The sequence below is a fragment of the Rhipicephalus microplus genome, chromosome X (assembly GCF_043290135.1).
Source record: "Rhipicephalus microplus isolate Deutch F79 chromosome X, USDA_Rmic, whole genome shotgun sequence".
In the NCBI taxonomy this organism is placed as follows: Eukaryota; Metazoa; Arthropoda; class Arachnida; order Ixodida; family Ixodidae; genus Rhipicephalus; species Rhipicephalus microplus.
Genome location: NC_134710.1, coordinates 185,389,688 through 185,416,719, shown reverse-complemented (window position 1 = coordinate 185,416,719; position 27,032 = coordinate 185,389,688). Strand labels below are relative to the sequence as shown.

Below are 27,032 nucleotides of genomic sequence, written 5' to 3'. Positions count from 1 at the left end.
AAGTATATATAAACATCCTGGAAGAAATCTACAGGGGATCAACTGCTACCATAGCGCTTCATAAAGAAAGCAACAGAATACCAATCAAGAAGGGTGTAAGGCAGGGGGACACAATCACCCCAATGCTATTTACCGCATGCTTACAGGAGGTTTTCAGAAGCCTAGTATGGGAACAGTTAGGGATAAAAGTTAATGGAGAGTACCTTAGTAACCTGCGCTTCGCCGATGACATTGCATTGCTGAGTAACTCAGGGGACGAATTGCAACTCATGATTACGGAGTTAGACAAGGAGAGCAGAAAGGTGGGTCTTAAAATGAATCTGCAGAAAACGAAAGTAATGTACAACAACCTCGGAAAAGAGCAGTGCTTCGAGATAGGTAATAATGCACTTCAAGTTGTAAAAGACTATGTCTACTTAGGGCAGGTAATAACCGCGGAGCCGAACCACGAGATTGAAGTAACTAGAAGAATAAGAATGGGGTGGAGCACATTTGGCAAGCATTCTCAAATTATGACAGGTAGATTGCCACTATCCCTCAAGAGGAAGGTATATAACAGCTGTATCTTGCCGGTACTTAGCTACGGAGCAGAAACCTGGAGACTTACAAAGAGGGTTCAGCTTAAATTGAGGACGACGCAGCGAGCAATGGAAAGAAAAATGGTAGGTGTAACCTTAAGAGACAAGAAGAGAGCAGAGTGGATTAGGGAACAAACGGGGGTTAAGGATATTATAGCTGAAATCAAGAAGAAGAAATGGACATAGGCCGGGCATGTAGCGCGTAGACAGGATAACTGCTGTTCGTTAAGGGTAACTAACTGGATTTCCAGAGAAGGCAAGCGGGTTAGGGGGAGACAGAAGGTTAGGTGGGCAGATGAGATTAAGAAGTTTGTGGGTATAAATTGGCAGCAGCAAGCACAGGACCGGGTTAACTGGCGGAACATGGGAGAGGCCTTTGTCCTGCAGTGGACGTAGTCAGGCTGATGATGATAATGATGACAGGGGTGGAACTAGGCTTCAGTTTTTTGGAGGAGCTCAGGCAGCAGGAATAATACAGCTTGGGAGCAGTAAAAGGGGTTTTGGAGCAGCTCCGGAGCACAAAAACGTGTGTTTTGGAGCAATGAAATATAGCTTTTAGTATTAGAGTAGATTTTTAGAGTTAAACACCACTGTTAATAAAATTGCTTTCCGGTAAATGATGAAGCAACCAGACTTAGCACAAGTACATGTACAGAGTGCCCCAGCGATCTTTAGCCACTCTCTTGTTGAGTCACTTATATATATATATATATCTTTAGCCGGAGTTTAAAAACACACCGACACAAAATGACATGATCAAATGCATGTTGCCCACTGTTGCCTGAAGTGAGTCAGACTAATTTTTTGTTCTAATCAATCGCTTAACTAGGCCCCTTTAATTAGCTAACTTTTGAAAAAACGAAAATGGGCCAGAAATCTCAACATGAAAACTGTTCATCAGTATGCAAAACGTCTAATTAGACAGTTTCAATCTTTATATCTGTTAATTTTTAGTGTTTGTCTGCTAAGTACAAATGCCTGCAAAATGCAAAAGAAGTATCACGTGACAAACCTGCTTGCCCCCAGTGAGCACGATGATTCTAGTGCTAACGTTCTCTGTACGAACGGCCATAGAATTTGCCCGATTGTGCTGTCTCGCCGCGACTGCGACGATGGTCGTGGCTTTGAGATGACTACATTTTGCTATCGGCCACAAAAGTGATAACAACTGTAACAGCTTATTGCTGTCATGAACCGGTGCGAGAGAAGTGTATCGTTCGTACACGGAACGTTAGGAAGCACCACAATCACGACGCGAGTAGGCACGCCAGTGGGTTTGTCATGTAGTATCTTTTGTATTTCGAGGGCATTTGTAGCTAGCCGAAAACCACTAATAATTAATAGATATAAATTTCGAAACTGTCTACTTCGACGTTTTGCAGAACTAATCAATAATTTTCATTGAAATTTTTTTTACTCATTTTCATTCCTTCAAATTTAATTCATTAAAGGGGCCTAACCTAATTAAATAATTATTCAGAACACAAAAAAATAGTTTGACTCACTCCAAGCAACAGTCAGCAACATTTATTTGGACATGCTGTCACTGCGTGTGTCGGCATACTTTTAAACTCCGGCTAAAAATAGCTGGTGTGTATATATATATATATAGGGTCTATTTAATTACTTAAGTTTTGAAGTAGCGAAGATGGATTAAAAATTTCAATGAGAAAGTTGTAGATCGGTTTGCAAGATGTCCAAATAGATAGTTTTGAACTTTATATCTCTTAAGTATTAGTGTTTTTCTGCTAATTACAAATGCCCACGAAATACAAAAAAATACCACGTGACAAACCCGCTCGTGCGTCAGTGCGCACAATGATTCTAGTGCTCCCCGACGTTCTGTGTCTAATTAAACAATATTTGAAAACACAAATAAAACATATCTAATTAAACAATATTTGAAAACACAAATACAAAATACAAAACACAAAGTTAGCTGTCAGCCTACTTCGTACTTTAATGGGGTCGTGGCATTGACAAAGGCAGCAGTCGCTGTTTTCATGACTGAACTTTTTATTTGGGAAAACCTGAGCCTGGAAAAGGAAATGTCACTCTACAAGCAATACACACTGTACAGACTGATAGCAGGGAGCAACGACTGTCGATAATCTGCCAAGCAGTGAAGCACGTCAGCATGTCATCGAAGATTCCAGCGTTATTGCTAGCGGCTGCATAAGTTCCTGAACAAACTAATATATGGGTTGTACGCATGCTCTCAATACAAGATGGTTCCCAGTCATTCGGGCACGATTTGCACAAAGCAGCGTGACATATATAATGGGGCAGGAAAAAAAAAAAAGGAAGAAAAGAGGAGCACTCGTGGCATTACCATTGCAACATCACAATTTGCTGTTATTGCATTAATCCCTTTGCCAGGAAAACAGATCTTTTATTTTTTTGCTTTTATGATTCGACAATGCGGTTAGTTTTTTGCAACACCACTGCCATCTAACAGCTTCGCTGTTAAAAGATAAACTTGCATAATGAGGTCTGCACACAAATGCCACTTTAACAAGGTTCGCGTATTTCGTTCACGTGGCGCAGGATTCATGCATCGTGTTTAGTTCACGTATGGTGCGAGCACCTTGCGTGAACTTCGATATGCTTGCAGCTGCGTTTTTTGTGAATGCAACGTGTTTTCCTCGGTCAATGATAAGACTCAGCTAAATTTCGCATCCCACGTGCAAATTGCCATTTAGGCACAGCAGGTCAGATTGCCGCATAATGGTGCTATTGGCGCAGCACTTCCATTCACTCCAAATACGACGACAAGGCAAGATTTTCTAAAGTAGCCTGCAGTGACCGTATTACAATGCACATGCACAAACTGCCTTTAAAGGATGCATATAACAAAATGTGGCCAGTAGACGGCAAGGGGAGCAATCAACACTAGGCACACTTCAGCTATTCATCGCCAGGCGGTGACTCCGCTCGATTTTGCAGCCAGTAGGTGTAGCCCCAGCTTCCACCAGGAAAGCAAAACAGCACACTTCAAAACTTTACATACTGCCTTACCTACAGTATAAGACAGCTGGAAGCCTCGGCCTTGAGGCACTTGCATTGGAGAGCTATGGAACTTGATCCACACTTTACTATTTCGTGAAATAAATGGCTCGGGACGCTTGCGCCCACAGTGCACTCTCTCGCCTCCATTCGCTGTAGGGCCCAGCTTTATCCAAGTGCCCCCGCAACAGGGGCTTTTCTCACAGTCTTCCAGGCCACCAAGGTCCAAGTCATCAAAACTACAGAGTCAAACATAAGACAAGTCAAGCAATCGTTGAGAAATCTGTGTAGTAATACATGTGACACATTTACACAGGTCTGTCAAGGAATAGATTAGTAAGCACTAATGCAGAGTGGGCTCCACTCAAAAGTTCTGTAACATCAGAGAACACTTCGGAATATTAAAAGTGCACATACATTACCTACTAAAGAAAACAGTGTTAACACTAAAATATCTACAGTGCATTACCATTGCCCTTTGACCTTGATTCACTAACACTTCATAGCAGATAATTGTTGAGCAGACTGCAAACACTGTCATGTGGCAATGCTACATGTATAGTAAAAATTCGACATAAAAAATATCAGATATAACAAAGATACTTTTTTTAGAAGCTACTTTATTAAATCAAGGCTCAACCAGGAGGTTGTGGCTCCTGAGACTGCGAGCCTTTAGCCTACATCCTGAAGTGGTAATGTACACTGTATAAAATTTTATTTATTTATAAGAAATACCTACAGCACCCAAGTTAGGCAATTATGATAAGGGGTTAATTGCACACGTAAAATAATAAAAATGACATAAATAAGCAGAGTCAGAACCATAGAACTTGGACAAATACATTACTGTGAAAGAGAAAACACAATTACAAAATAAAGCCATTATAAAGAAAATCAAAGTAATAATAAAATGAACCTATAGAAAGTTTTCTATGCCAGAATAAAAGCTTGGAGCAGATACCATTTGCTTGGCAAGCAGATTCCATTGTTCAATTGTTTGAGGAAAGAATGAAATGTATTGTTGCCTGTATTGCTGCATGTATGCTCTAAATTGAAAAGCCAAAATTTTGAAAGAAAACTCTGACATACTTTTCATTCTAGATCAGGGGTCTGAAACCCTTCTCAGCTAGCAGGTCGTAGTCATGAAATTCAGTCTAACAAAATGTCAGCTAAAGCTGCTATTTAAAAGAATGCCTTTCTTGTATCTCACATATAGCTCATATTTGAACCAGATTTTTTTGAAGTCAGATTTCCAGAAACACATCGAGATTGATCTCTAGAATGACTAAAATTCTGGAATGGAGACCAGTTGCATTTCTGTGGCTTATCCGAACAAAGCGCTATGAATTACAATAGGCGATAAAATAATGGAAATACCACTTGGAAGTCACAATAGTTAATTCCTTGTGAAGTCGTGGGCTACTAGCAAAAGGTCTGCTGGTCGCGTGTTTGAGAGCCCTGTTCTAGACAGTAGAGAAAGTGGCTCACCTAGGTTTTAGTGCTTTCTTTTAAGAAACCACTACAGTACAAGGTACTTTTCTAGACAATACAGATTTTTATAACAAGATATGACAGTCCATGTTGACTTCACAAACAAAACTCTATGACGAGGTGGAAGAACTTTGCTGCACCTAAAGTTTCATTGAAACGAGGAAGGAAGAAAAACTCGTAATTAACTTTCTAAATTATTACTTGAAGGGTATCCAAAAACGGCAGGAAGGGGAACATGGAAGCTTGCAATGAAAAAATCCATAAAAAAAAAGGGGTTGTGTGCTCGAGCTGACGTTTCGACAAGTGGACTTGTCTTCTTCAAGGCTAGAACTGATTTTTCCTCAGCACTAGTAGAGTGTACTGGAACAAGGGAGCGCCCGGACCCAGCTTTGAAAAGTGAAGCTCAAGCAGGGTATATCCGCTAGCAGCGCTAGGGTCAGTAATTTGCAATGTGTCGTCGTTTTAAGAGCTGCGCGCAGCTCTGTCAAAGTGGCTCAGAGGTAGAATGCCCGCTTTTCACTCAAAACAGCCAGGTTCAAATCGCGGCTGTGGACGGTGGATTTTTAATTTTTAGTTTCAATTTTACAGTTGTGTTGGTTTCCTTTTCTTTTAAATCTAGCTTCAGTTGCTACATCTTGTTACAAAAAGTCCCACGAAATATGAAGTAAAGAAGAAAAAATTTGACAGCAAGCGTACTGAGGAGCTTACTTGACAGGCGGTTTTGCAGTACGCTCACGGCAAAATTTCCATGTGTGTTTGTCGTCATCTTTATGATTGTTTACCATCATTACCAAAGTGTTCATGGTTACGTTCAAACTGAACGCTTTCGTTATCAGTAGTAGCATTGTTCAAGACTCCTTTGTTTGTTGACGGCTCTGTTTGAATGCACCGATTTTTGTTGCTCTCCAAATCAAAACATTAGCTTCTGCTAGTCAACTAAAAAATTATGGCATGTATACCTTCAACACTTTATCTACATCCCGAATAATGAAAATAAATTGTAAACTTCTAAAAGTCGTTTTTACCTATATTACAGATAACGTTTTGTGCAGAGCCACTTGACAACCAAGCGGGTCCTAGTACTATTCGGCAGTCCACCAGCTTTTTACAAAAATTCAGTATGCCTGGCGTACACAAACGTGGACACTGCAGTTGCAACTCAACCTACAAAACTTTGGTAGTTCACCGTGGAACAAAACTCACCCTAAAAAACAAGACAAACCCTTCCTTTTCATTTCTTTTATTAATACCAAATATTTTAACAATGCTTACGAATTTAGAGTGAACTTATCAAACAAATGTAGGCATACATTTCCAGCGGCAAGTCGAGAACACTACTTTATGCGCACATGTAGCGCTATTTGTTCACAGAAGTACACCCGTGAAGTTTTTATGAAATGCTCAAGTAAAACAACGAAAATACTCAAAACAAATTATAATACTGCGTTCCAATCATCATTCACTTTACAAGGTCCTTTCACGCGATCGTGCACAAGAGCAAAGAGACATATCTAAATTTGATGGAAGAACTAAGGAACACATCAAAATAAATCATTTCACATTTTAAGTGGCATCACACAACAAAACATGCCTCACTTGAACAGCCAAGCTGAGAAGTAAAACACAAATATCATCATTTTAAATACTAAGAAGAGTGACCTTTGAGTCGCTGATTATGAATAACTTGCAACAGCTGTCGATGCTGGTGCTGAAATATGTTAACCAACTCCTTCAATGGTTACTCTAGCTCACGAAAATTGTGTCAAGCTCTGCATTTACAGCACAAAGTCTCATCTTTCTGAGAGTACAACAAATACTGAATCACAGCACTTCATAAATGAACACATCGAAACGTGTGTCATATTGTTAGCGCGGTGCAACCCACCACCATAAAGGCTCTCAAAGGCTGGACTTCTAGCCCAACTTCCTGGGCATGTGCCTTGCCCCCAATGTGCATTAATGTGCAGAATGAGCAGCACATCTACAGTGATCACTCTCCCTTGCTGGCGTTCCTCTTGGAGACAATGGACGGGTCCAAACCGCGGAGCTGCACTTTTCTTAATGCCTCAGTGATTAAAAAAAGGCAGGCACATCTAGTGTTCGAGAACTACTTTGTCTGAATGCTTCGTTCATGTTTGAGCTTAGTTATTAATTAAACATACCTTTTATCCTTGTGTTAAGCTACCCATGAGACCGTAGTGCCTCTCTAAAACCACACTTTTCTCTGAAGGGGACACCAGCAAGGGAAAGAGATCACTGCACATGTGCTGTGCATTCTGCCTATTAACCTATCATTGTAGCTCAGTGGTGAGACACATTCCCAGGGGTTCATGCTCGGAGTCTAGCCTGTGGTAACCTTGCCGGTGGCGAGTTCCCGCGAATTCTTAAAAGTCATAAGTTGCACAGTTTCAGACGTGAAAAAGGGTTCAGCCTGTAATCGAAAACGAAGATACCATTCAAGTGTCAAACTAGCTATGAAATGACTGCAATGCCAAAAACTGTGAAATCAGCCCTTTAAATTGTCTGCTTTTCTTGAGACACAATTGCCACCTTGTACAGAGAAGTGCTGAATAAACTCTGCTTCCCACACCTTGACCATCCCATACCGTAGCCTCACTATAATTGAAACTCTGATAATTCGTACTTTCAGTCAATTCAAACAAAATTAAAATTAAATTTTTTGGCTGACCCTCTATTCTTTCAATGTATTTAAAAACCTCCTAATTCAGACTCCATCATCCAGTTGATACATATTGCAGTTCCATACCAGAAAATATCTGCTGTTTTCTTACTATCTAAAAATTTGCGTGCTTATATAATCCTAACAGCCTAAAAATGAAAAAAAAAAAGCACTGTAGGCTTTCAAAGAAAAAGGCTTTGCTAGTAAGCAAATGTCTGAAACAAAACACACGCATGGTAAACTGTGATGCTTCTCAACTGGTACAGAGCGTTGTGCTGAATGCACATATAGCAAAGAAGCAGTTGGCAATTCACAACTTATTCAAAAAATCTCATCAGCAGTAATGGCCAATAATCTTATGGACCTTAAACCTCTGCTTTCTGTTCATTGCGTGTCATTAGAAAGACAAAATTTTTAATCTGATAAAATTAATGTCTAATCATAATGTGTGGTGTCGTCTCACCCACAGTCATATATCTGAAAACTTCTGATAATTCAAATTTGTTGATAATTTGAACGAAATTCAGAGGTCTCTTCATGTTTGAATTAACGAGAGTCGACTTTATGCGTCCAGTGAAAATTCACACCATGGGACCACAAGTTTTGATGATGAAATGAGTATCTATTTTTTTTTCCAGCACATTGACAAGGCCCTACTGACCCGACCATTTTAAAATGATCAGAATTCGAAGTTAATACAACTACAGTAGACTTTCAGTACACGGAAATCTGTTAAATAGAACTGTTGCTTGAATGGAATAACTGCCTCCAGCATGATTGGTTTCATATTTGGATTCTCCATCCTTGTTCACCTCTCAGTATATGGAACTCCTGTTGAATGAAACAGATTTTGCTGGTCTGGCCTCCAGGTTTCATTTAACGAGAGTCTATTGTACTTATCGTTGAGCTCATGGGAAAATTGGGCTCAACTTCTTAGTTAGTACTGGGCTGACGGTGATCCAATAGAGCAATAAAAACAAGGAAAATTTTTGGTAAGGACTGGAACTACCATCAAAGTAGCCAGGAAAAGTGAGCTAATCTTCACAGAAAATCTAAGCCAAGCCTAATAAACATAGCGGCTCCTGCTCTAAATTACCAACTATGCCTTTTTGTTGCCATTTCGAAAGAGCCTTTTAGTTGCCAGTTGCAGCCCACTACAAAATGTTAGCAGCAGTAGCACTGTCGGTCAATTAAGTCATGCTAACTACAACTGCATAATAGAATGTAAGCACTCTGTCAAGCTTACCTTATCGTAATGACCTGATCACGACGACCGATAATGGACCAGCTGCAAGATGTGTGATTGGAGTAGGAAATGGGATATCCTGGGCTGCTTATTTTACCACGTGGACCAAGCCGTCTCTGCTGCTGGCATGATTCTGCAAAAGGAATTCGGGTATTACATTCACCCTGCCTATAGAACTTCTTAATAAAAAGAAGTAAAGCTGGAACTAGTGCCTACACAGTCTCTTTGAGTAGCACATCAACCACCATGGGAAGGATGGGAAGCACAAGCCCACAATCTCCTTAGGATGGCTTTTGTGTGTAAGATTCGTGGTTTCTGTTTACTGAGGTTTAAATGAAGTGTTAGAAAGTTATTTCCAAGTATATTTTGCTCATTCTTCAGAGTGTAAAACTTATTCTATAAAAAGTTCGCATAAATGTTTGATTGAAATGAAGCCTTGGCAATTTCAAACGCTAGGATACACATTGCTCTGCCGAAATATTTTGTTCAAGATTGGGCATTGCCAAGTAATAGTACTCCTCCCCCTTTTTTTTTTACAACAGTGAAAACAAAACACACCTCTCTCTTGTAGGCACACACTGCCTATTATGAAAATGAAGATACCATATTGAGTGAAAAGTGTTGAGCCTTCAAAAAATGCACTAAATGAATTATCAGCTCTGACTCCTGTAATTGGTCAAGGCTATGAGTCAGCCCTGCAGCACTTTTTAAAATGCACTAAAAACATTGCTCATGAGAAGCCAACACTCATACGAACATTTGAAGCTAATATATCACAGCATGCAGTACGGAATTTGCAATTTGTTTCACAGACAGCCAAAAATTGCTTGCTCTCCGCTTGGCAAACAGTGTAGTTAAAGGGTGGGCATGGCTATTGGCTGATTTCATCATTACGAAAGCATTCTCGATAAAACTTGTTAAGACTTGATTTGAATACAATGAATTAAAAAAATATAGGCGTGACTCCCTTTCAAAATAAGGACAATTTAACTCCTCTTAGTGCTTTAGAGCTTGATAAATAGTTGTCTGCTTATTGTTTTATTTCGACCTAGCAAACTGCATACTACGCCTGTGCTATTTCAAACATTACGTGCCCGAGTGCATCACTTGTTTCGTACCGCAACCACTACAACCACATTTACCGATTCATTTTGTCATTTCCAAAATAACAGTAATGCTCCTCTGAGTACACTTCGTCTCATCTAAACACTTCCCAATACTGGCAGACATTGCTTGGTGTTTAGCTAATGGAATCTATGAACATGTGAAGCAAATAATAGTGCAGAATACAGCAGGGAATTTGAAATTTTGTTTTACAGGCAGCAAAGTAACTTGCTTTTCTTCAAAGTATGACATTTCAGCTTGACTACTACCTGTCAGTCAACCTGATGCAGGACAAAGCCAGTGAGCACCAGGTACTGTGCGTCACAAAGCTCAGCCAGGCTTTTAACACAAAAACAGTGTGGTAGGACCAGGTAGTGCATGTTAGGCATATACTCTTTCTGCACTCGAATGGCTTAGACTCAAGTTCAACTTCCACTAGCTACCTAGCTTTTGACAACTATTATAATGCGGCTGTGCTGCATGACGAGGTTTAGCCTTTTTTACTTCTTTTTTCAAAACTTGTATTGAAACAGTTTGTCTAAACATATCCAGCTGCACTTGTACAATTGGGATGACAGGTCAGGAATCAGTAGTTTTGAAAGGCAAATCAAAATCTTGAGTTGGTAAGGATGTCGTAGCCCCAACATACTAGTACGAGACAAGTGTTGTGGAAAGACATTTTAACGTAATAGGGTTAAAGAGCTCGTTTCGGAAAAATTCTGGTGCCGGTGCCGTTAGTTGTGTGTGACCGAAAAATCAAGAAATATGCTAATAAAATAAAAATAAAGAAATCCTGGGAGCGAGTGGGGATCGAACCCTGGACGTTTAAAATTTATAATGACAACCACCAATGCCTATAATATCAGTAATGCACTCACTCTATAACAAAAGTGCCAAGACTTCAGCATGAACAACTTATCATGGCCACGCACCAATGCACACTTAGCTGCCTAAACCCGCAAAGATGGTAGAAAACATCCACGATTAACGCACCACCCGCCATTCTTAAGAGTGACACATGCGTGAATCCACTGAAGGTGACACATTGACAACCCAAAAGGAAGCAAGCACTATCAAAATCGAACAAGACCTTAAAGACAGCCTCCTGATGTAAAAAACAAACTAATCCACCAATCAAGTAAATTGGGCCAGAAAATCTATAGCACTATTTAACAGAATAGCTATTACTACATACTTAACCAAGAAGCTGCCTAAGTACAAAAAAAAACATAACTGAGGAGAGCACAAAGCCAGAAACAAAGCTTGATCACCAGTAATTAATTATTGTGGTTTAATATTCCAATACTATGATATGATTTTGAGGAACGCCGTGGTGGACGACTTTCAGATATTTCTACCACTTGGGGGGTTGTTCAACGCACACCTAAATCTAAGTACATGCACCTCAAACATATTCGCCTCCAACAAAAATATAACCGTAGGAGCCGAGATGCAACACCACAAAAATGCACCAGGTCAGAAACAAGAAGCATACCTACAAGTCATTTAACAATGCCTAAACAACAACCAGCTGCATCAGTGTCACACACTTCCAGTGAGACCCCGCTGATCTAACAGCAGCATGCGGAAGACTCGCCGGCTTCAGCTTTACGTTTAGGCCTGCGACGTCTGAAAGACCTCCAAGTGATACATTTCAAATTTATTTGCAAGTCAGTCGACTTGTGCAGGGTTGCACGTGTGGGGATGATTGTGTCTGATCGACGCACTCATAGAGCTGATGCGGACTTTTGATTAAAAACAAACAAGCATTTATTAAATCCAAGGCAAGGCAAAAGATTACAAAAGTTAACTAAGAGAAAAAAAACAAAGGTACGCACGGTGAAAAAGAACGCCTACAAAACAAACTATGCTCTAAAATAACACTTCAAGTACAAATATACACAATGCGGTACGTTAATAAAATCACTGCACATGATGGAAACTAAAAGAGATACAAAAATTTAGAAAGGTCGGGCTCGCTTTTCGAAGTTACTACATGTCATGCAGTGTACACATTACAATTATTCAAAGCTGGGTATAATAAATAACGGTTGAAAAAAAATCCCAATAAAAAGTTCCATACGGATCAGTCTAGCTCGTGGTTCACGTAAGGGAGTTGACGGGGTGCCCACTGATGGTCTCGCCAGCTTATGCAGACGACGAGGGTGCCCGGTGTTGCAGCCGTCTCAATACGTTGCTCGGGACACTTCATGCTAGCCACCTACGCGAGACTCGCGACACCGACTACTGTGCTTCTCACTGGTTAAACGTCAACTGCCGACGCACTCAAATTCTCTTCGCGGCATACGCATCCCCCTTGAGGTGATTTTCCCCGAACACATACGTGCCCCTTTTCAATACAGGAGGGAAGACACGCTGGCCCCTTTGCAAAATGGCTAGTGCCTGGAAATCTCTTTTCAATACAAATGCCCCCTCCCCTTGACGAAAGGGCCCAATTTCGACTACATGGGGTTTTTTAACTTGCCCCTAGAGAAAATTAAGAAAAATAGAAATAAAGAGAGTAAAAAAGAAAAAAATAACCAAAAAATAGAAAAAGTAAGAATGAGGAGAAAATAAAGAGAAACAAAGCAGGCTACATAGCTTCGTACTTCCTTCAGGCTTAGCACCACTAGTGTGGAGCAGCCTTGAGTTTTTTTTATTTATACCACACCTTTTGCTGTTTGTTGACACAGCTCCTTGTTCTTTGAACATTTTTATTAAATTATTCTTGTTTTTTTATTATTGTGCATTCTCTAAATTTGTGTATCTACACTACTCCCGGCTTAAGTATGTAATAGCTGTTCTGTCAAGTACCTTCAGATTTTCTAGCCCAATTGGCTTGATTTATGGGTTTGTTTTCTACTTCAGTAGGCTGTCTTTAAGATCTTGTTTGGTTTTGGTGGCACTTCCTTACTTCTGAGTTGTTAATGTTTTGACTTTTGTAAATTTGCACACGAGTCACTTCAAGCATGTTTGATGGAAGAATCAAGTGGTGCATTAAACTAGGATGTTCTCTGTCACGTTTATGCTTTACTGCAGCTGAATGTGCAATGGTGCATGGCCATGATGTGGTGTTTATGGCGGGGTCTTAACAATTTCGTTATCGAGTGGATGCACCACAAATGTTATTGCCTTTATTGGTTGCCATTATGAATTTTTCATGTCTTTTTCTCAATAAACTTCAGTTAAAAGATTTACACCTTTTCTGCATGCTTCTTGTTTATGTCCTCATATTTTCACACTCATTTCTTTCGCATCAAGTATCAGCCAGCTTGCCCAAACACATCTTGCCTTCTCCTCTCCCCATTCAAAAAAAAAAAAAGCAGTAGCGTTTGCATGATTACATACCTTAAGAGAGCAGTAACAAAAAAGCTGTGAACCTTTGTTTTTTGCTATTATTCAGTGGTTGCTAATTCATTAAATGCCCCTGTGCAAGATTAATGTTTAGTTCTATTCCAGAATGTTGCGACCTGCCCATAAACAAATACTACCAAGTGACCGCGAATACCAGTAACGGCACACGCCACCTTCCACTGTGTCGCCAGTGCTTGTTTTGTCTGCTATGTTGAGCACTGCGACGGCTTGTTTCAATGATCGTCAAACCATGATGTTTATCTAGTGTCGCAAATGGGGAAGAAGTCAGGGAAAGCATAAATATAATTTACAAAAGCTCGATTCACTGCACGAATGTTGCATGCGGCTACAATTTTTTGCTTGGCATCGTTCAACAGAGGCAAAGGGTTTTGTGATCCTTAGATTAGCTGCAGTATTATACATGCTGAGCCATTTACACTTCGATAATTCATAAAACTGCAAAATAAAAGTGAGAATGGAAGTAATGGCAACACAGCATTAGTCCATCTTTTGAATTAGACGCACCTGCCATTCAAGCTGCACTTCAAAGTAGTTTTCTGCTATTTGTTTGCCTGCTTTTATACGCCAGCTGTAACATGCAAGTGACGTGCTGTAATGCTTCAATGAGTCGTACTAGGATTGGGCATGGTTTTAAAGATATGCAAAAGCTATGCATCTAAGGTGCACGCATTTATGTTCATTTAACTAGATGTGAAAATGTGTTAATCTGTGTCAATGCGGGTGCTGCAGCATAATCAAGATAGCCGAAACTCTTATGTGTGCACTAGATCATGCAGTACAATACTCAGGGAAATTTATTTTGTCCATGGACTTCTTGACATCTGTGGAGCTGGCAGTGACATTTGCAGTGTTTTGTCCAATTATTATATATTAGAGCTTACCTTTTATAGTTGTGCTAGTATTCTTATAAAAAGAAAATAACGAAAGTATTCCGATTAGCTCACTCTCAGAAGTTCACGCAGTTAGTAAAGTGGGCAAGTTGTTGTAATGTTTGTTTTGCATGTCTCTGGTTAAGCTCCGCTCTACAACATCAGGTCTCGCTACCAGAGTTGTACATCACGTACCTATCTCTGGTAACTCAGCTAAAATTCCTGACGTACATTGTTTATAAAACAGTACCCATCATCACTAGGTGCATCACTTTCTTATTAGGCTGCTGGACGAACCTCAAAGCTCTATTAAAATAACTTTAAGGGTGCATTTGCAGCTGATGTCATACAGATGGTGTTTGAATTCTTGCATCAGGACTCCTTTAATTGGAATAGGGATGGGGGGAAAGCACATGAAACAAAAGAAGTAGTCTGTGAACAAGAGCTTTGGTCGGACCAAACCTTGTAGGAAAACAGATTTTTGCAAATGGTCAATGGCACAATTCCAAATGTAGGCTCAGTGTAACAGATGAACACAAAGAAGGCAATGACAATAAACAAGCAGTGCATGTCAGCGCCTTTTGAATTCACAACTATTTTTTCTCATGTACCTGCTATGCCTCCTGCAAGCTCTGCAACATTCTATGTGATTTATACAAAACATGTTGTACAGATAGCAGGTATTTGTATTTGCATGCAAAACATTACTGTGTTGCACTGCTTAATAATATATGATAACACAAAAAATTAAGGTGCCTGCTAAAATTGATTGAGCTCACATCCTACTCAAGCTTCATCTTCACCAGTGCTTGGATTCAAAACACATATCCTAGTTACATAACATACATTAACTTGTACAGAAAAAAATATGACAATAGACAGGATGCTAGGGAAGGACAGAACCGTGCTCTCCTTTCCTCACATCATGTCCACTGCACACTTCTTAATGCTTGTCATGCACTAACCGGCACAAATATGTACGAGTGCACTGAAGAACATTTCCAGAGGGAAGGAAGTAAATAAGGAAGTAAAAGGAAATATTTCCTGCTTCAACAGGAACTAATATCCTATTGATTACTTGTCAGGTATACATACAAAAATAGAAAACAAGGGTTCAATAGCTCTACCATTTTCTTTGTGAAGACAATAAATTACAAGCTGTAACAGACTATTTATTTGTCACACACACACACACACACACACACACACAAAAAAAAACCTGCTTTGAATGTAATTACCATAGATTCACGAACATCCCACATAGCAGAAATGCTGCATATGGACTTCAGTAACATGCTGTAGCACCTCAGTATTGCATCATTCTGTCCTATGTCTTCTTATGTTTGAGCTGCTATTCCATTGAACAAGCATCACCACCTAGCCTGCCAGCAAATGTTACAGCACTCTGCATATGTCTTCCCACTTTCTTATTACATTTGTGCTGTCATACCTATGAAATGTGTCGCCAATCCTTGAAAGTGCGACATCAACTTCATCAAGTTAAACTGTAAGGCTTCGCGCACTAAAATTTTGATATGATTACGAGAAACTTAGTAGTGAAGAAGGTAGGGGGACAATTATGACCACCTGGGTTTATTTGAAACGTGTACTGGTCTGAACGTTCATCGCTATGTTAGCTTTAAAATCTTCACACGCTGACGAAATATCCTATCACTTGGGCAACTGAAACTTGGGCAGTATATGGCAGCTCCCAGGAATCTATTTTATCTACCCACGCAGTATACCACGGTATCCTGCACTTAACACTTAAGCAGCCACTGTTTTGAACCATATTAAGCACGATAGCAGCTCAATATATTACGCGTATATTTTAGAAACTTGTCTAAGAGGGCAGCTTTTCACATTGCACGATTACCCCGACATAACAGAAAGAAATAAAATAAAAAACAGCAGACTCCTGCCAACCAAACAATCTGTTAAGCCCTGCTCCACGAATGAATGTCAAGAAACTGACACAGCGTAATCTTAACAAAACTAACGCTCATGGCGTCCAATAACAAATCGTCATGACTTTACCGAAGTCTGCTCCTCCACTTGACTGCAGTAGGCCCCTGATTGAAGTGCTTCCCGAGCAAACTACCCCTGAAAAAGTTCAAAGGCATTATGAACATCGATTACACGATATCTCGTTCCTGAATAAACTCCAGCTCAGCAAATTACCTGGAGCGGCGGATTACGTAAACATATAACCAAACCCGCACGGATTCAGAGTTAAGCGCAAACGAAATCAATTCATTTGGCCTTCGGGAGTTCCCCCGATTAATCGTGTTTAACAGCTGCAACTTCGTTCGATGTCCTCTCTGCCTACACGCGATGAAATCAGCGGATGTAAGTAAATGAAAATTCATCGCTACTCTACAAAAGCGCAGGCTGGACAGGAAAAACAGCTCAAATTACTACAAGATCCTTGCCAAAGCATAAAAAGATCAAGAAATGCAAGATATTAAGCCTACGCGAAACTTGTGACTCACCTGCAAGCAGAATAACGACGAAAAGCCGCCTCATGACTGTGAGGTGAACTGCAGATCACACTGTCGTGAACCGTCAAAGACAAGCGTTCTTATGCTGATTAACACAATGCCTTCATGTCATAAAACTATACACAGACACACACAGCGCACATTAAAGCAGCCCGTTCCTGAGTTTCATCGCGCAGACACAATTTAACAATACGTACTCTCAACTCCAGCCAGCGCCTCCTCGCACGCTATTGGTTTGGGGCCGAGAGTAGAAACCTTGTCATGTGGTTTAACGTCATTAAACGTGTAACCAATAGAAGCAGTCTGAAAGAGTGGCTGCATCGGGCGCGAACAACGAACAAGTAGGTAGTTTGAAGTTGCTGCGAAATCTGTGGCATTTGAAATGAATCGCGAAGGAAATATGAGCAGCCATTGCACAGGTGATAGTTCACCGACACCAGGAAAGCTTTGTGTTCATGTGGAAGCGCAGAGGTCACGAGCCAGGTAAGAACGTGTACATGGTTAGCCATCTGACACTATCGTAGGCGCATAAAGATCCACGTTGCATGAGATGAGGGTGAACATCTTTTGCTCATGTCACCTCTCTCTCTCTCACTACTTCGTTGCTCGTTACCAAGTTGGCAAATAGTTGAGGAAGGGCAGGATTCTGTTGAATATAGTAAGGCAGGAAAGAGAGGAAGAAAGGTTTATTGTGGAAGAAAGGCTGAGAGGTCGGTCTGAACTGTCACTCAGCGTTAGGAATGGGGAGGGGGCGGTAAAGAAAGGAGAGAGAAGGGGCGATGGAGCAAATCCTTGAATGTCCAAAAACTTTTCAGTCTCTTGTCGAGTTTAGTTGATCACAATAACTTGTTCAGCGCTGTCAGGATATAGCGCTGATGACGAGGTGGTTGTCCCAACAGAACTGACGTAACTCTAATACATGCCACCTTATTGCAGCTATGGAGGAGTAAAATAATGGTCCTCATATAAGAAACCTAATGTGCACTATTAATGAGCCTCTGTGGTGCCTCGCTAGAGGCTGTATTTTTTCTCGTTGCTTTAACTGCCCCAAACAAAGCGGCCTTTTCTGCGTTTTTACCTTCTTTTCCCATCAGAATGTGCCCACCATGACTATGTGCTCAAAGTCATGACCGCGTGCTCAGAATTGTTGTCTAATGGCCATAGCACAGGGGTGGGGGCAGTCGCCCTTCCCACTAGTCACATAAGAGGGGGGGGGGGGAGCAAGGTCAGCCTCTTACATTAACATAATAGGGAGGGCTAGTGCTGCGACGAACCTTCGCCCCCCCCCCCCCCCTCCATAAAGGGGAACCCTGTGCATGCCTCTACTAATGGCCGCTGAGCCACCTTGGTGGGTATCAGCATGCCTGGTGTGGCAGCTATAGAAGACATGAGACGTAGACCATAGCTATACAAACAAATGCATGGTGTTTTCATAAAATAATACTTCGAGGCTGCATAATGTCTGCACTCTTATCCTACTCCTTGGATACCGCCTCTTTTCAGCTTCCGGCATTATCAAGAATGGAGTCAGGTTGGCTGTATTTTCAGTTTTGATTAAATATGCTTATTTTAAATTAATTTGTGCCACCGCTGTGGAACAGTGGTAACAGTGCTTGGCTGCTGGTAACAGTGCTTGGATCATGGGCTTGATCCCGGCTGTACCAGGTGCAGTTCGATGGAGGCAACATGCTAGATGCCTGTCTACTTAGATTTAGCTGCACATTAGAGAACCCCAAGGGGTTCAAATTTCTGGAGCCCTTCCCTGCGGTGCACCTCGTAATCACATCATGGTTCTGGCATGTAATACCCCAGAAATTAGCATTATTTTCCTGTTTTGTAAGGCTTTTAAGAGATTCTTAATATTGCTGTTTTGCACTTTTTTCTTTCAGCTTCCTCTCAGACAACATAATCAGTGCACGTGTTGAAGAACTAGTGAGGCAGAGAGGTTACCCACATATTTTGACCAATTTTGCTGAAACTGATCTTGCAGGTGAATTGGACAAAGTAATAACCGAGTACAAAGATGAGGATGTGGTGAGTTGGCTCACAAAAAAAGGAGAGATTTATTTACTGAATGTGTTTAAAACTGTCAACAAAGCTATTGGTGTTTTTCATGTTTTTTTAATGTGTGTGGCTGTCTGTGTGTAAGGATTGTATTTTACCTGTACCTTACAGGCTGCATTCTTGTGCAGTAGTGTGGTGCATTGTCTTTAAACTAGATTTCTTTATAATGCAATTAGGTAGATTACTTTGACATTGATTGAAAGGTGAGTATTCAATAGATACTTATCTTATTAGGGGGTAACCTTAATGCCACAACTAATATGACGTCAACAAAGTATTACCTTTAAGATCTGATGTTTCAAAGCTAGACCAACTCTTTTGTCAAGGACAAGGCCGGCACAACCAGAAGTGACATCGTTTTTAAACCTTTTTCTTTGATATCTGCTCCAAACAGGCGATGAAAAGTGTCAAACCATGTTTTGTCAGTGAACTTTCGAACCGAAGCCCACACCCATGCAGTCCTTGAAAGGGGCCATGATGCCGAATTTTTGATCATAATTTGTGTTATGTGGGTTAATCCTTTATCATTCACCAATAAAGTGGCGAAATTTTAGTGCATATGGGAAGGCACTTATTTATAACTGAATTTTCTTACAAAGAGGCGATTGGCCTGCGACTTGGGCAACACTAACACTAGCTTCTGCGTTTTGATGAATGCTATTGTTCCGCGTTCAGCTGTGCATGGTGGTGGTGTTGAAACTTTATTACCGAAAAAAAAAAAAGGGGGGTGGTCCTGAAGGACACTCGGCTAGCTGCCAGGTGTAGAGGGCATCTCCCACGTCGCGACAGAGCCTGAAGCTCTCTGCTGCCTCGCGGAGCTCTTGGACAACCCAAAGTTGGTCTGCTAGTGTTGCACTTCTTAGCACTTTGGCCCACTGTTCCTTCTTGGCGTGTCACTCGATGCACAGCCACATAGCATGTGCTTCAAACCTACATATTCACAACGCTTTTCACAGACATGTCGATGGTAGTCTGGGTCTATGTGCTTCATGCACCAGGGGCTGGGGTATGAGTTAGTCTGGAGCAAGCGTTACATTAGCGACTGGCTGCGTGTTAATTTCTTTTCCGGATGCGGTAACTCTTGTTGGCCTCTCTAAAAGAGCTTAGTGATTTCGTTTAAGTGAATCAAATTGAGATATTTTAGCTTTTTTCTGCTTGCCACTGAAATTGGGATTTGCAGTGGCTTGGGGGGGGGGGGGAACTGTGGTAGAAGATGACGGCACCACTCCTTGCTGCACGTGATGTCACAGGCGCCATGGGCACATGCCGATCGCTGGCGATGGGCGTGATCGACAGCCGGCAACTTTTAGGGCCTGTTTGCACTCAAATATTCTTTTACGGACCACTTTTCATATCTGTATAGGCATAATAGACCCTCTGCTTCTAGTTTTTTCTTAAAACCCAAAATGCTGGGTGGCCGTGTCGTGGTTCCTTTAAAACAGAAAGCTAGGCTACTGAATAAGCCTAAACATGCTTCAGTTGTAGCCGTGGTTTCTCAATCAAATTGTATTTTTTGTATTGTGAAACATGAGAGTAATTCGGCTTTATTTCTTGAAAAATTCAGCCAAATAGGTTTTTCTTTTGTCTGGTTGTTAGTTTAGTTCCCACGTGTAGTGAGGTTAATTTATTTTTCTTTTATCCTATATTTACTACCCTTCGAATAAAGATTACAAATAACACCTCCTATGCTTTCTTTGGCTTCATCGTCCTTTGGTGAACTGCGAGTACATGGCATCTGTGATAAAGCAGAGGCCTGCACGATGCATGCATATGGCTTTCACCCTGACCAACATACAAGTATTAAGCAGATACTTGAAAACAAGCTATCAGTACGGGCGCTAGGTTGGGAACAGAATGACTCATCTGCTAATACAAAATGTTCATATTGGTAACGCCTCTTCTTTCTTTCTCTCCACTGCTTTTCGTGCATTCACAGCAGTGTGTTTTATTGTGATAGCAACTCTATGGACACTCCAGCATTTTTTGTCATCGTCATGAGGTTATGTATGAAGATCAAGGGTTGAAACAGCCCCGCACATCAAATGTTCTGCATGCGAGGGTGCTCGATCGCTGTCCATGTAAAAAGAAAATGTGCTGGCTGTCTTTTATAACACGCAAGGCCTACCTGCTTTAAACAGCTGGGAGCAGTCACGTTCGCCCTATCTTGACAGGGGTGGGCAGACAGCTGATACCTTTGTTGTGCTGTCGTTGGTCTCATTGCTGTGTTTCAATTGATTTGATGCACAGCACGAAAGTTGTTTTGCTTACTGCGGTGTCCGCATTTTCATATGCCAGCTTTTTGTTGAGTTACGCCTGTTCAGATGATAAAGGAGTTATCTGTCGACTTTTCTTTGTATAACCTTCCAATTAGTTGGTACCACATTCGCTGTTTTGCCCTTTTGGCATCACTGTGATTTTATTATGAACACACTCTTTGCATGCAATAAAGTGCTTGGTATGGAGTAGTGCTGCATTCTTGCTAGAACACAATGTCGTAAACCTGGCCACGCTTTTAGCAAATTTGCTGGACATCAGCCAAACTTTTTTGGTCAGTGCCACTTAATCGAGTACAAGAGAAATACCTGGAAGTATGCATGTATATGCTGAGTATGACACTGTGGCTGTAGTTTTCTGGGGTTATGTGATCAGCATGCCAGTCTCTATAACGTTCACTGCTATGAGCCGGCAAACAAATGTGAGCAGCCATGAGCAGTAAGTGCAAGCATCGATTGAAAGAAGTGCAATTTGTGGTATGCTGTGTTTTTTAGTGTGTTTAATCTGCGACATGTGCTTTGAAGATAGTATACAATAGTACTGTGGTGTTTTGAATGCATGTGCAAGCATCGGGATGCTTAACTTGAATGTTCGGCTGTATGGTCTGGACTAGTTTAAGCTGATACCAGCACCATGAAGTGTATCCAGGTTTGTTTTTGGCTGTTGAAAATAGCTGGAACGCATCTCAACCGAACTGGTAGACTTTTTTGCTTGTGTCTAACTGGAAAGGAGGGTGTGCTTACTATTGATAGCTTCACCTATTGTCAGCTGCTGCAGACGTACCAACCAGCACTTTGCTGCATTGGCATCAGTCCAAGACGGTCCAGGCCATGCTGCTGTGCGTTTATGTGAAGCGTGGTGACGGCTGTGCATGTTTTTATCTATTCCACTGGTTCACTTAGCTTCACCAGTTGACCTGTTTGTCAATACTTGAGCAATATTTATAATATCTGAGAAATTTGCTTACAGTGCAGTCGAACCCCTTTATAAGAGACGCTGATATAAGAGAAAAACAGTAAAATACAGGCTGATAAGAAAATGCATATGAGGTACCCTGCTTATAAGAGACATCTCATATAAAAGACAATAATTAGTGCCTGGAGCATGCCTCTTGTAACGGGGTTTAACTACTGCTTTTCATCACATATGCTTTCTTCTGAATCTCAGGGAAGACTGGACTCTGCTACTCTTGTAGTCCACGTATACGAGTTGAATGATGATAATGGGTTGGAAGAGCTTGAAGATGGCATGGCTGCTGCAAATCACTGGGTTCTTCCTTCTGCACATCTCGAGGGCCTTTGGGAGAGCCTCATTTATGAAAGTCCAATAAAACGTGAGGTAAATATTTATAATTATGCCTTGAAGATTGTGTACTGCTGCTTTTGGTAGGTAGCACTGCATTATCTTGTAGGTAACTTTAAGACAAAGATGACATTGCATGTGTCACAGAGCAATTGCACAGCAGGAACTGATCGGCATTTCGTCATTCCCAATTAATTTTTTTTCTTAGCCTGTTGCATTGAGTAGTGCAGTCAGTGTGCTACTAGAAGAGTTCATCTGTAGAAAAAGTGAGCCTTGTTTAGTTATTTAGAAGACAGTAAATAGAAGCATTGGAATAGCACTGACATCTTTAAATTAACACAATATTAATGCAGATTCTGCACATTAAATTTTTACAACCTTAAACAGTAGCACACTTGCCCTAGTATTGTGTATATTTTGGAGTGGCATTTAAAGTAATCTTACAGCTTTTGAAAGTAATATACTCATTCACTTTTTAGGGTATTCTTATCTTAGGGCTTTTTATTATTCTATGTTAACCACTGAACCAAGTGACAGTGCATCAAGCTTTTTTACATCGTGATAATGGTGTTGTACTGCTTAAACAGTTGTTGAGCTATTCTTCCACGGCCCTCCTGTTTGCTGATAAGCAAGTGGACCCTAACATCATAGCCTGGAACAAGGTTGTGCTTTTGCATGGTAAGATTGGTTTTACATGGGATTGCTTGTGTTATTCTTATTTGGGCAAATTGATTAAGTGACATGCCAGTCATTGTAAATGGAGCTAAAAACATACTGCAGCAGTTTAGTTCAGTGACAGCAGTAATAAGCGTGCGATGAATGGAAAAAGTAATGTGTGGCATAAAGGCATGTTCATTACCAAATTTCAGTAGTTGCTAGCCAACTTTATTGTGGATTCTGCACATTAAACTCCATAAGAAATGTAATTTTGCTTGCAATGCTGTGCTTCTATGTGATGGATCTATAGAACCACCTTTAACCAGTGCCTGAGCCTATGGTGTTCACAGCTGATATTGTTCACCCACAAGCTACTTTTCTACCACGTTTTTTTTTATTTCGTTATAACTGTAGACATTTACTTTGTAGCAATTAGCTATGGTGTTACTGTGAGGATGTAACATTCCACAAAACCTTTCTGTCGGGCTTTATTTTTTTTCTGGCTTTGCCGTGTATCTGTAGAATTGTACTCCATTTGTCTTGTCAGACCACATTTATCCTGTCTTCATGACTAGCAGCATTGATGCAATGACATGCATGTGCATTGATTTGCTGCATTTATGGTCTGTTTGCATTATTATCACTTTTGTATGGTTTCCAGGACCACCTGGCACAGGGAAAACCTCCTTGTGCAGGGCTCTTGCGCAAAAACTTACTATTAGGATGCGCTCTCGTTTCACCTGTGGTCAGCTGTTGGAGATCAATAGTCACAGTCTTTTCTCCAAGTGGTTCTCAGAGGTAAGAAATAGAACTGAACATGTGCTTTGAACATGTGTAGATGAATTGACGACTTCTAGCCTTAATGCTAGTCCTAATAGTTGGACTCATTGGCATTCATTGCTTCGCTTTTTCAAAGTTGTTATGAGTTACTTTCGGTAGCGGTGTTGTCTTACATCATAACCCAGCATTGGAACGAGTACATTCTTTGATCATACAGAAATATGTCTCTTGATGGTGTACTGGTCACATGTATATTTGTGTTGTTTTTCTATAACTGATACTCTTGGGCCATGGGCTTGTCAGCGATCAGCTCTTTCTAATATGACAATCTAATGTTTTACCAAGGCCACTTGTCAGCTCATATTGCCACCTTTTATTTTCACCTGAATATGAAGATTAGCAGGCTCGTACGTGACTTTGGGGGCACGCCAAATGAATTTCTTGAGGCCGTTCGGGAGTGCTATTTTAGAGCAGGAGAAAGAACACAGCACGCAATGTATGAGGGAGACAACAATGAGAAGCTAGACGCGGAGTTTAGTGAAGCCAAAATTGGGGCAGTCTTAAGTCACCTCAGCACCAGGTCTGCTCCCGGCCTGGATCGAGTAACCAACAAGACTCTATGCAACCTGGACGATAAGTCAATTAGGCGACTCGTGGAATACATTAACGACTGCTGGCAAGAGGTCTCCCTCCCCGATGCGTGGAAAAGGTCCCGCGTGGTCATGATTTCCAAACCGGGCAAACAGGTGACAATCGATAACCTAAGGCCGATCTCGCTCACGTCCTGCGTGGGTGAAGTCATGAAACACGCTGTCCTGACTCGTGTTACTGATCACCTCGAAAACGCTGACGTCTTCCCCCCCCACGATGGTCGGATTTCGCCACAACCTCTCCGCACAGGACGTGATGCTGCAGCTGAAACATGAGATTGTAGACAGCACTTCTAGTTCCACCAAGGTGATTCTCAGCCTTGATCTGAAAAAAGCTTTTGACAGCGTCGAGCATGCTGTGATTCTCGACCGTGCTTGATCGCTGAGATTAGGCCAAAAATTTTACTATAACTATATACGCGACTTCCTCACCGGCAGGCTTGCGAACGTTGTTGTCGGCAACGCGGGATTATCGGAATTGATAACGGGTCCTACGGGTACGCCACAGGGCTCCGTCGTGTCGCCCATGTTGTTTAACCTCGTCCTCCTTGGGCTACCCGAGAAACTAGCGACAATGGAGGGTCTGAATCACAGCTTTTACGCGGACGACATCACCCTCTGGGTTTACGGAGGAGGATGTAATGGCCACGTGGAGCGAACGCTGCAGATGGGCGTGGACGTGGTGCAGGAATTCTTTAGAGGTACAGGCCTCGTATGTTCAGCAGTTAAGTCCGAGCTATTGCTATACAGACCCACGAGAAGGGAGGGAGATCAGAAATCAGAGTAATAACGGGGGACGGCGTTTCCATACCGAGTGTAGAGAACAAAAGGATATTGGGACTGTATCTGCAGGCCAACGGTCACAACGGTGAGACAGTTAGAAGATTTAAACATTCCGTAGATGATACGATTCGACTCTTACGCTACACAACGAATAGACGCAGCGGTATGCAGGAAAGCTGTGCGATCCGCCTTGTACAGGCGTACGCAAGCAGTCGCATAAAATTAGTCGCCCCTTATCTAAAATGGCTGGCATTCAGATGGAACAAGGTCAGTTGCATGATTCGCAAGACCTTAAAGAGGGCGGTTGGCCTACCTGCCAACACGAGCACCGACATGTTCTTCGAGCTGGGCCTGCACAACACCGTGGACGAACTGATTGAGGTGCACAACATTGCACAATACGAGCGATTGTCCAACTCCATGATGGGCAGGCGCATCCTCGAATCTCTAGCCATAACATACCACACGCAATGCGGGGAGAAGACGATGGTTCCTATCACGGTCCACGACCGTCTCATTGTCCCACCGCTCCCTAGGAACATACACCCGACACACCACGTCAGGCGCCGCAACAAAAGAGCGAGTGATTTTCAAAGAATGTGTGGCAACAGCGGCGAAGCGGTGTTCGTGGACGCCGTGCGATACCCAAAGCGAAGGCGTGCTCACGTTACCGCTGTTGTGAATCGCACAGGCAAATGCCTCGCGAGCGCCACGGTGTGTACGGAACACGCAGAGGCGGCGATTACTCTTGCCCTGGTCGCAGCACCGGAAGCTGCGGTCGTGGTCAGCGACTCGCAAGCTGCCGCCCGTGGCTTCGCGCGCGGTCGCATCTTGTGTCTGGCGGCCCGGATCCTACAATCAAGTAATGGCAACAAGGACAGCGGCGAGCTTCGAGGAGCGATGGCCACGTCCTCGTATCTCAAAATTGAAAATGTGAATGTCTTCCTTCTGTGGACCCCAGCTCACAACAGCGTCCCGTTCGCAGGTAAGCAGGCGGCCCACACCGCAGCTCGAGATCTCACTCACTGAGCCACGGCCGATTCGGTGGCTGCCTTCAGCTTCGAGAGCGAGGCGATGGCACTATCTAAACAACAACAACTGGAATAGTCGTGGGGTGATCGCCTGACCACATTCAACATCATTACCCAACATTACAGACTAAACAAACGCAAATGCCCACCACCACACAACAAATTGGACAAAAGAGAGGCCGTAACTCTGAGGTTATTACAGACAAATACAAACTCCAGCCCGGTGATCCTACGCCTGTGTTATCGTCACCTATACCCGGCGGGCGCGTGTAAAGCATGCGGGGAAAGGGCCACACTGCGGCACATGCTTTGGGGGTGTGCTGGAAAAGTTGATGTCACTGCCGTCGCTCCCTTCGAGACGCATGTTAGGGAGGGACGAACTCCGAGGCCAATTGCTGCGGTCACTGTTGCTGATCGGCGGCGTCAGCTGCGCTGCCGCTGGGAGGCAGGACGAGCTGGCCGACCAGCTTTGGGCCGCCCGGCAAGCTGAAGATGCTGCATCTGAGGCCTTGCCATCATAATTGACGGATAGTGGGAAGGGACAGGGGTTAATCCCCTCTTTCCCCACCTCGTCTGGTAAAACTACCGGACTTTAAATAAAGTTTATTCATTCATTCATTCATTCAATATGAATGTACTAC

General features: G+C 42.1%; 2 protein-coding genes across 2 annotated transcripts in view; one reads left to right on the top strand and one right to left on the bottom strand.

Moving 5' to 3' along the window:
• The window catches only part of LOC119177252 (uncharacterized), a 64,379-nt gene extending 47,359 nt beyond the window's left edge, over window positions 1-17,020 (bottom strand). The window contains exons 1-4 of the mRNA XM_037428684.2: window positions 16,842-17,020; window positions 16,387-16,452; window positions 9,002-9,134; window positions 3,597-3,823 (exon numbers count right to left, since the gene is read on the bottom strand). Of these exons, the coding sequence (XP_037284581.2) occupies window positions 3,597-3,823; window positions 9,002-9,134; window positions 16,387-16,452; window positions 16,842-16,875 (460 nt within the window). The 5' untranslated portion in view covers window positions 16,876-17,020. The remainder of the gene's footprint in view (window positions 1-3,596; window positions 3,824-9,001; window positions 9,135-16,386; window positions 16,453-16,841) is intronic.
• A 123-nt stretch (window positions 17,021-17,143) lies between these two features.
• The window catches only part of pch2 (pachytene checkpoint 2 protein), a 39,993-nt gene continuing 30,104 nt past the window's right edge, over window positions 17,144-27,032 (top strand). The window contains exons 1-5 of the mRNA XM_037428683.2: window positions 17,144-17,333; window positions 18,740-18,884; window positions 22,356-22,526; window positions 23,078-23,168; window positions 23,809-23,945. Of these exons, the coding sequence (XP_037284580.2) occupies window positions 17,233-17,333; window positions 18,740-18,884; window positions 22,356-22,526; window positions 23,078-23,168; window positions 23,809-23,945 (645 nt within the window). The 5' untranslated portion in view covers window positions 17,144-17,232. The remainder of the gene's footprint in view (window positions 17,334-18,739; window positions 18,885-22,355; window positions 22,527-23,077; window positions 23,169-23,808; window positions 23,946-27,032) is intronic.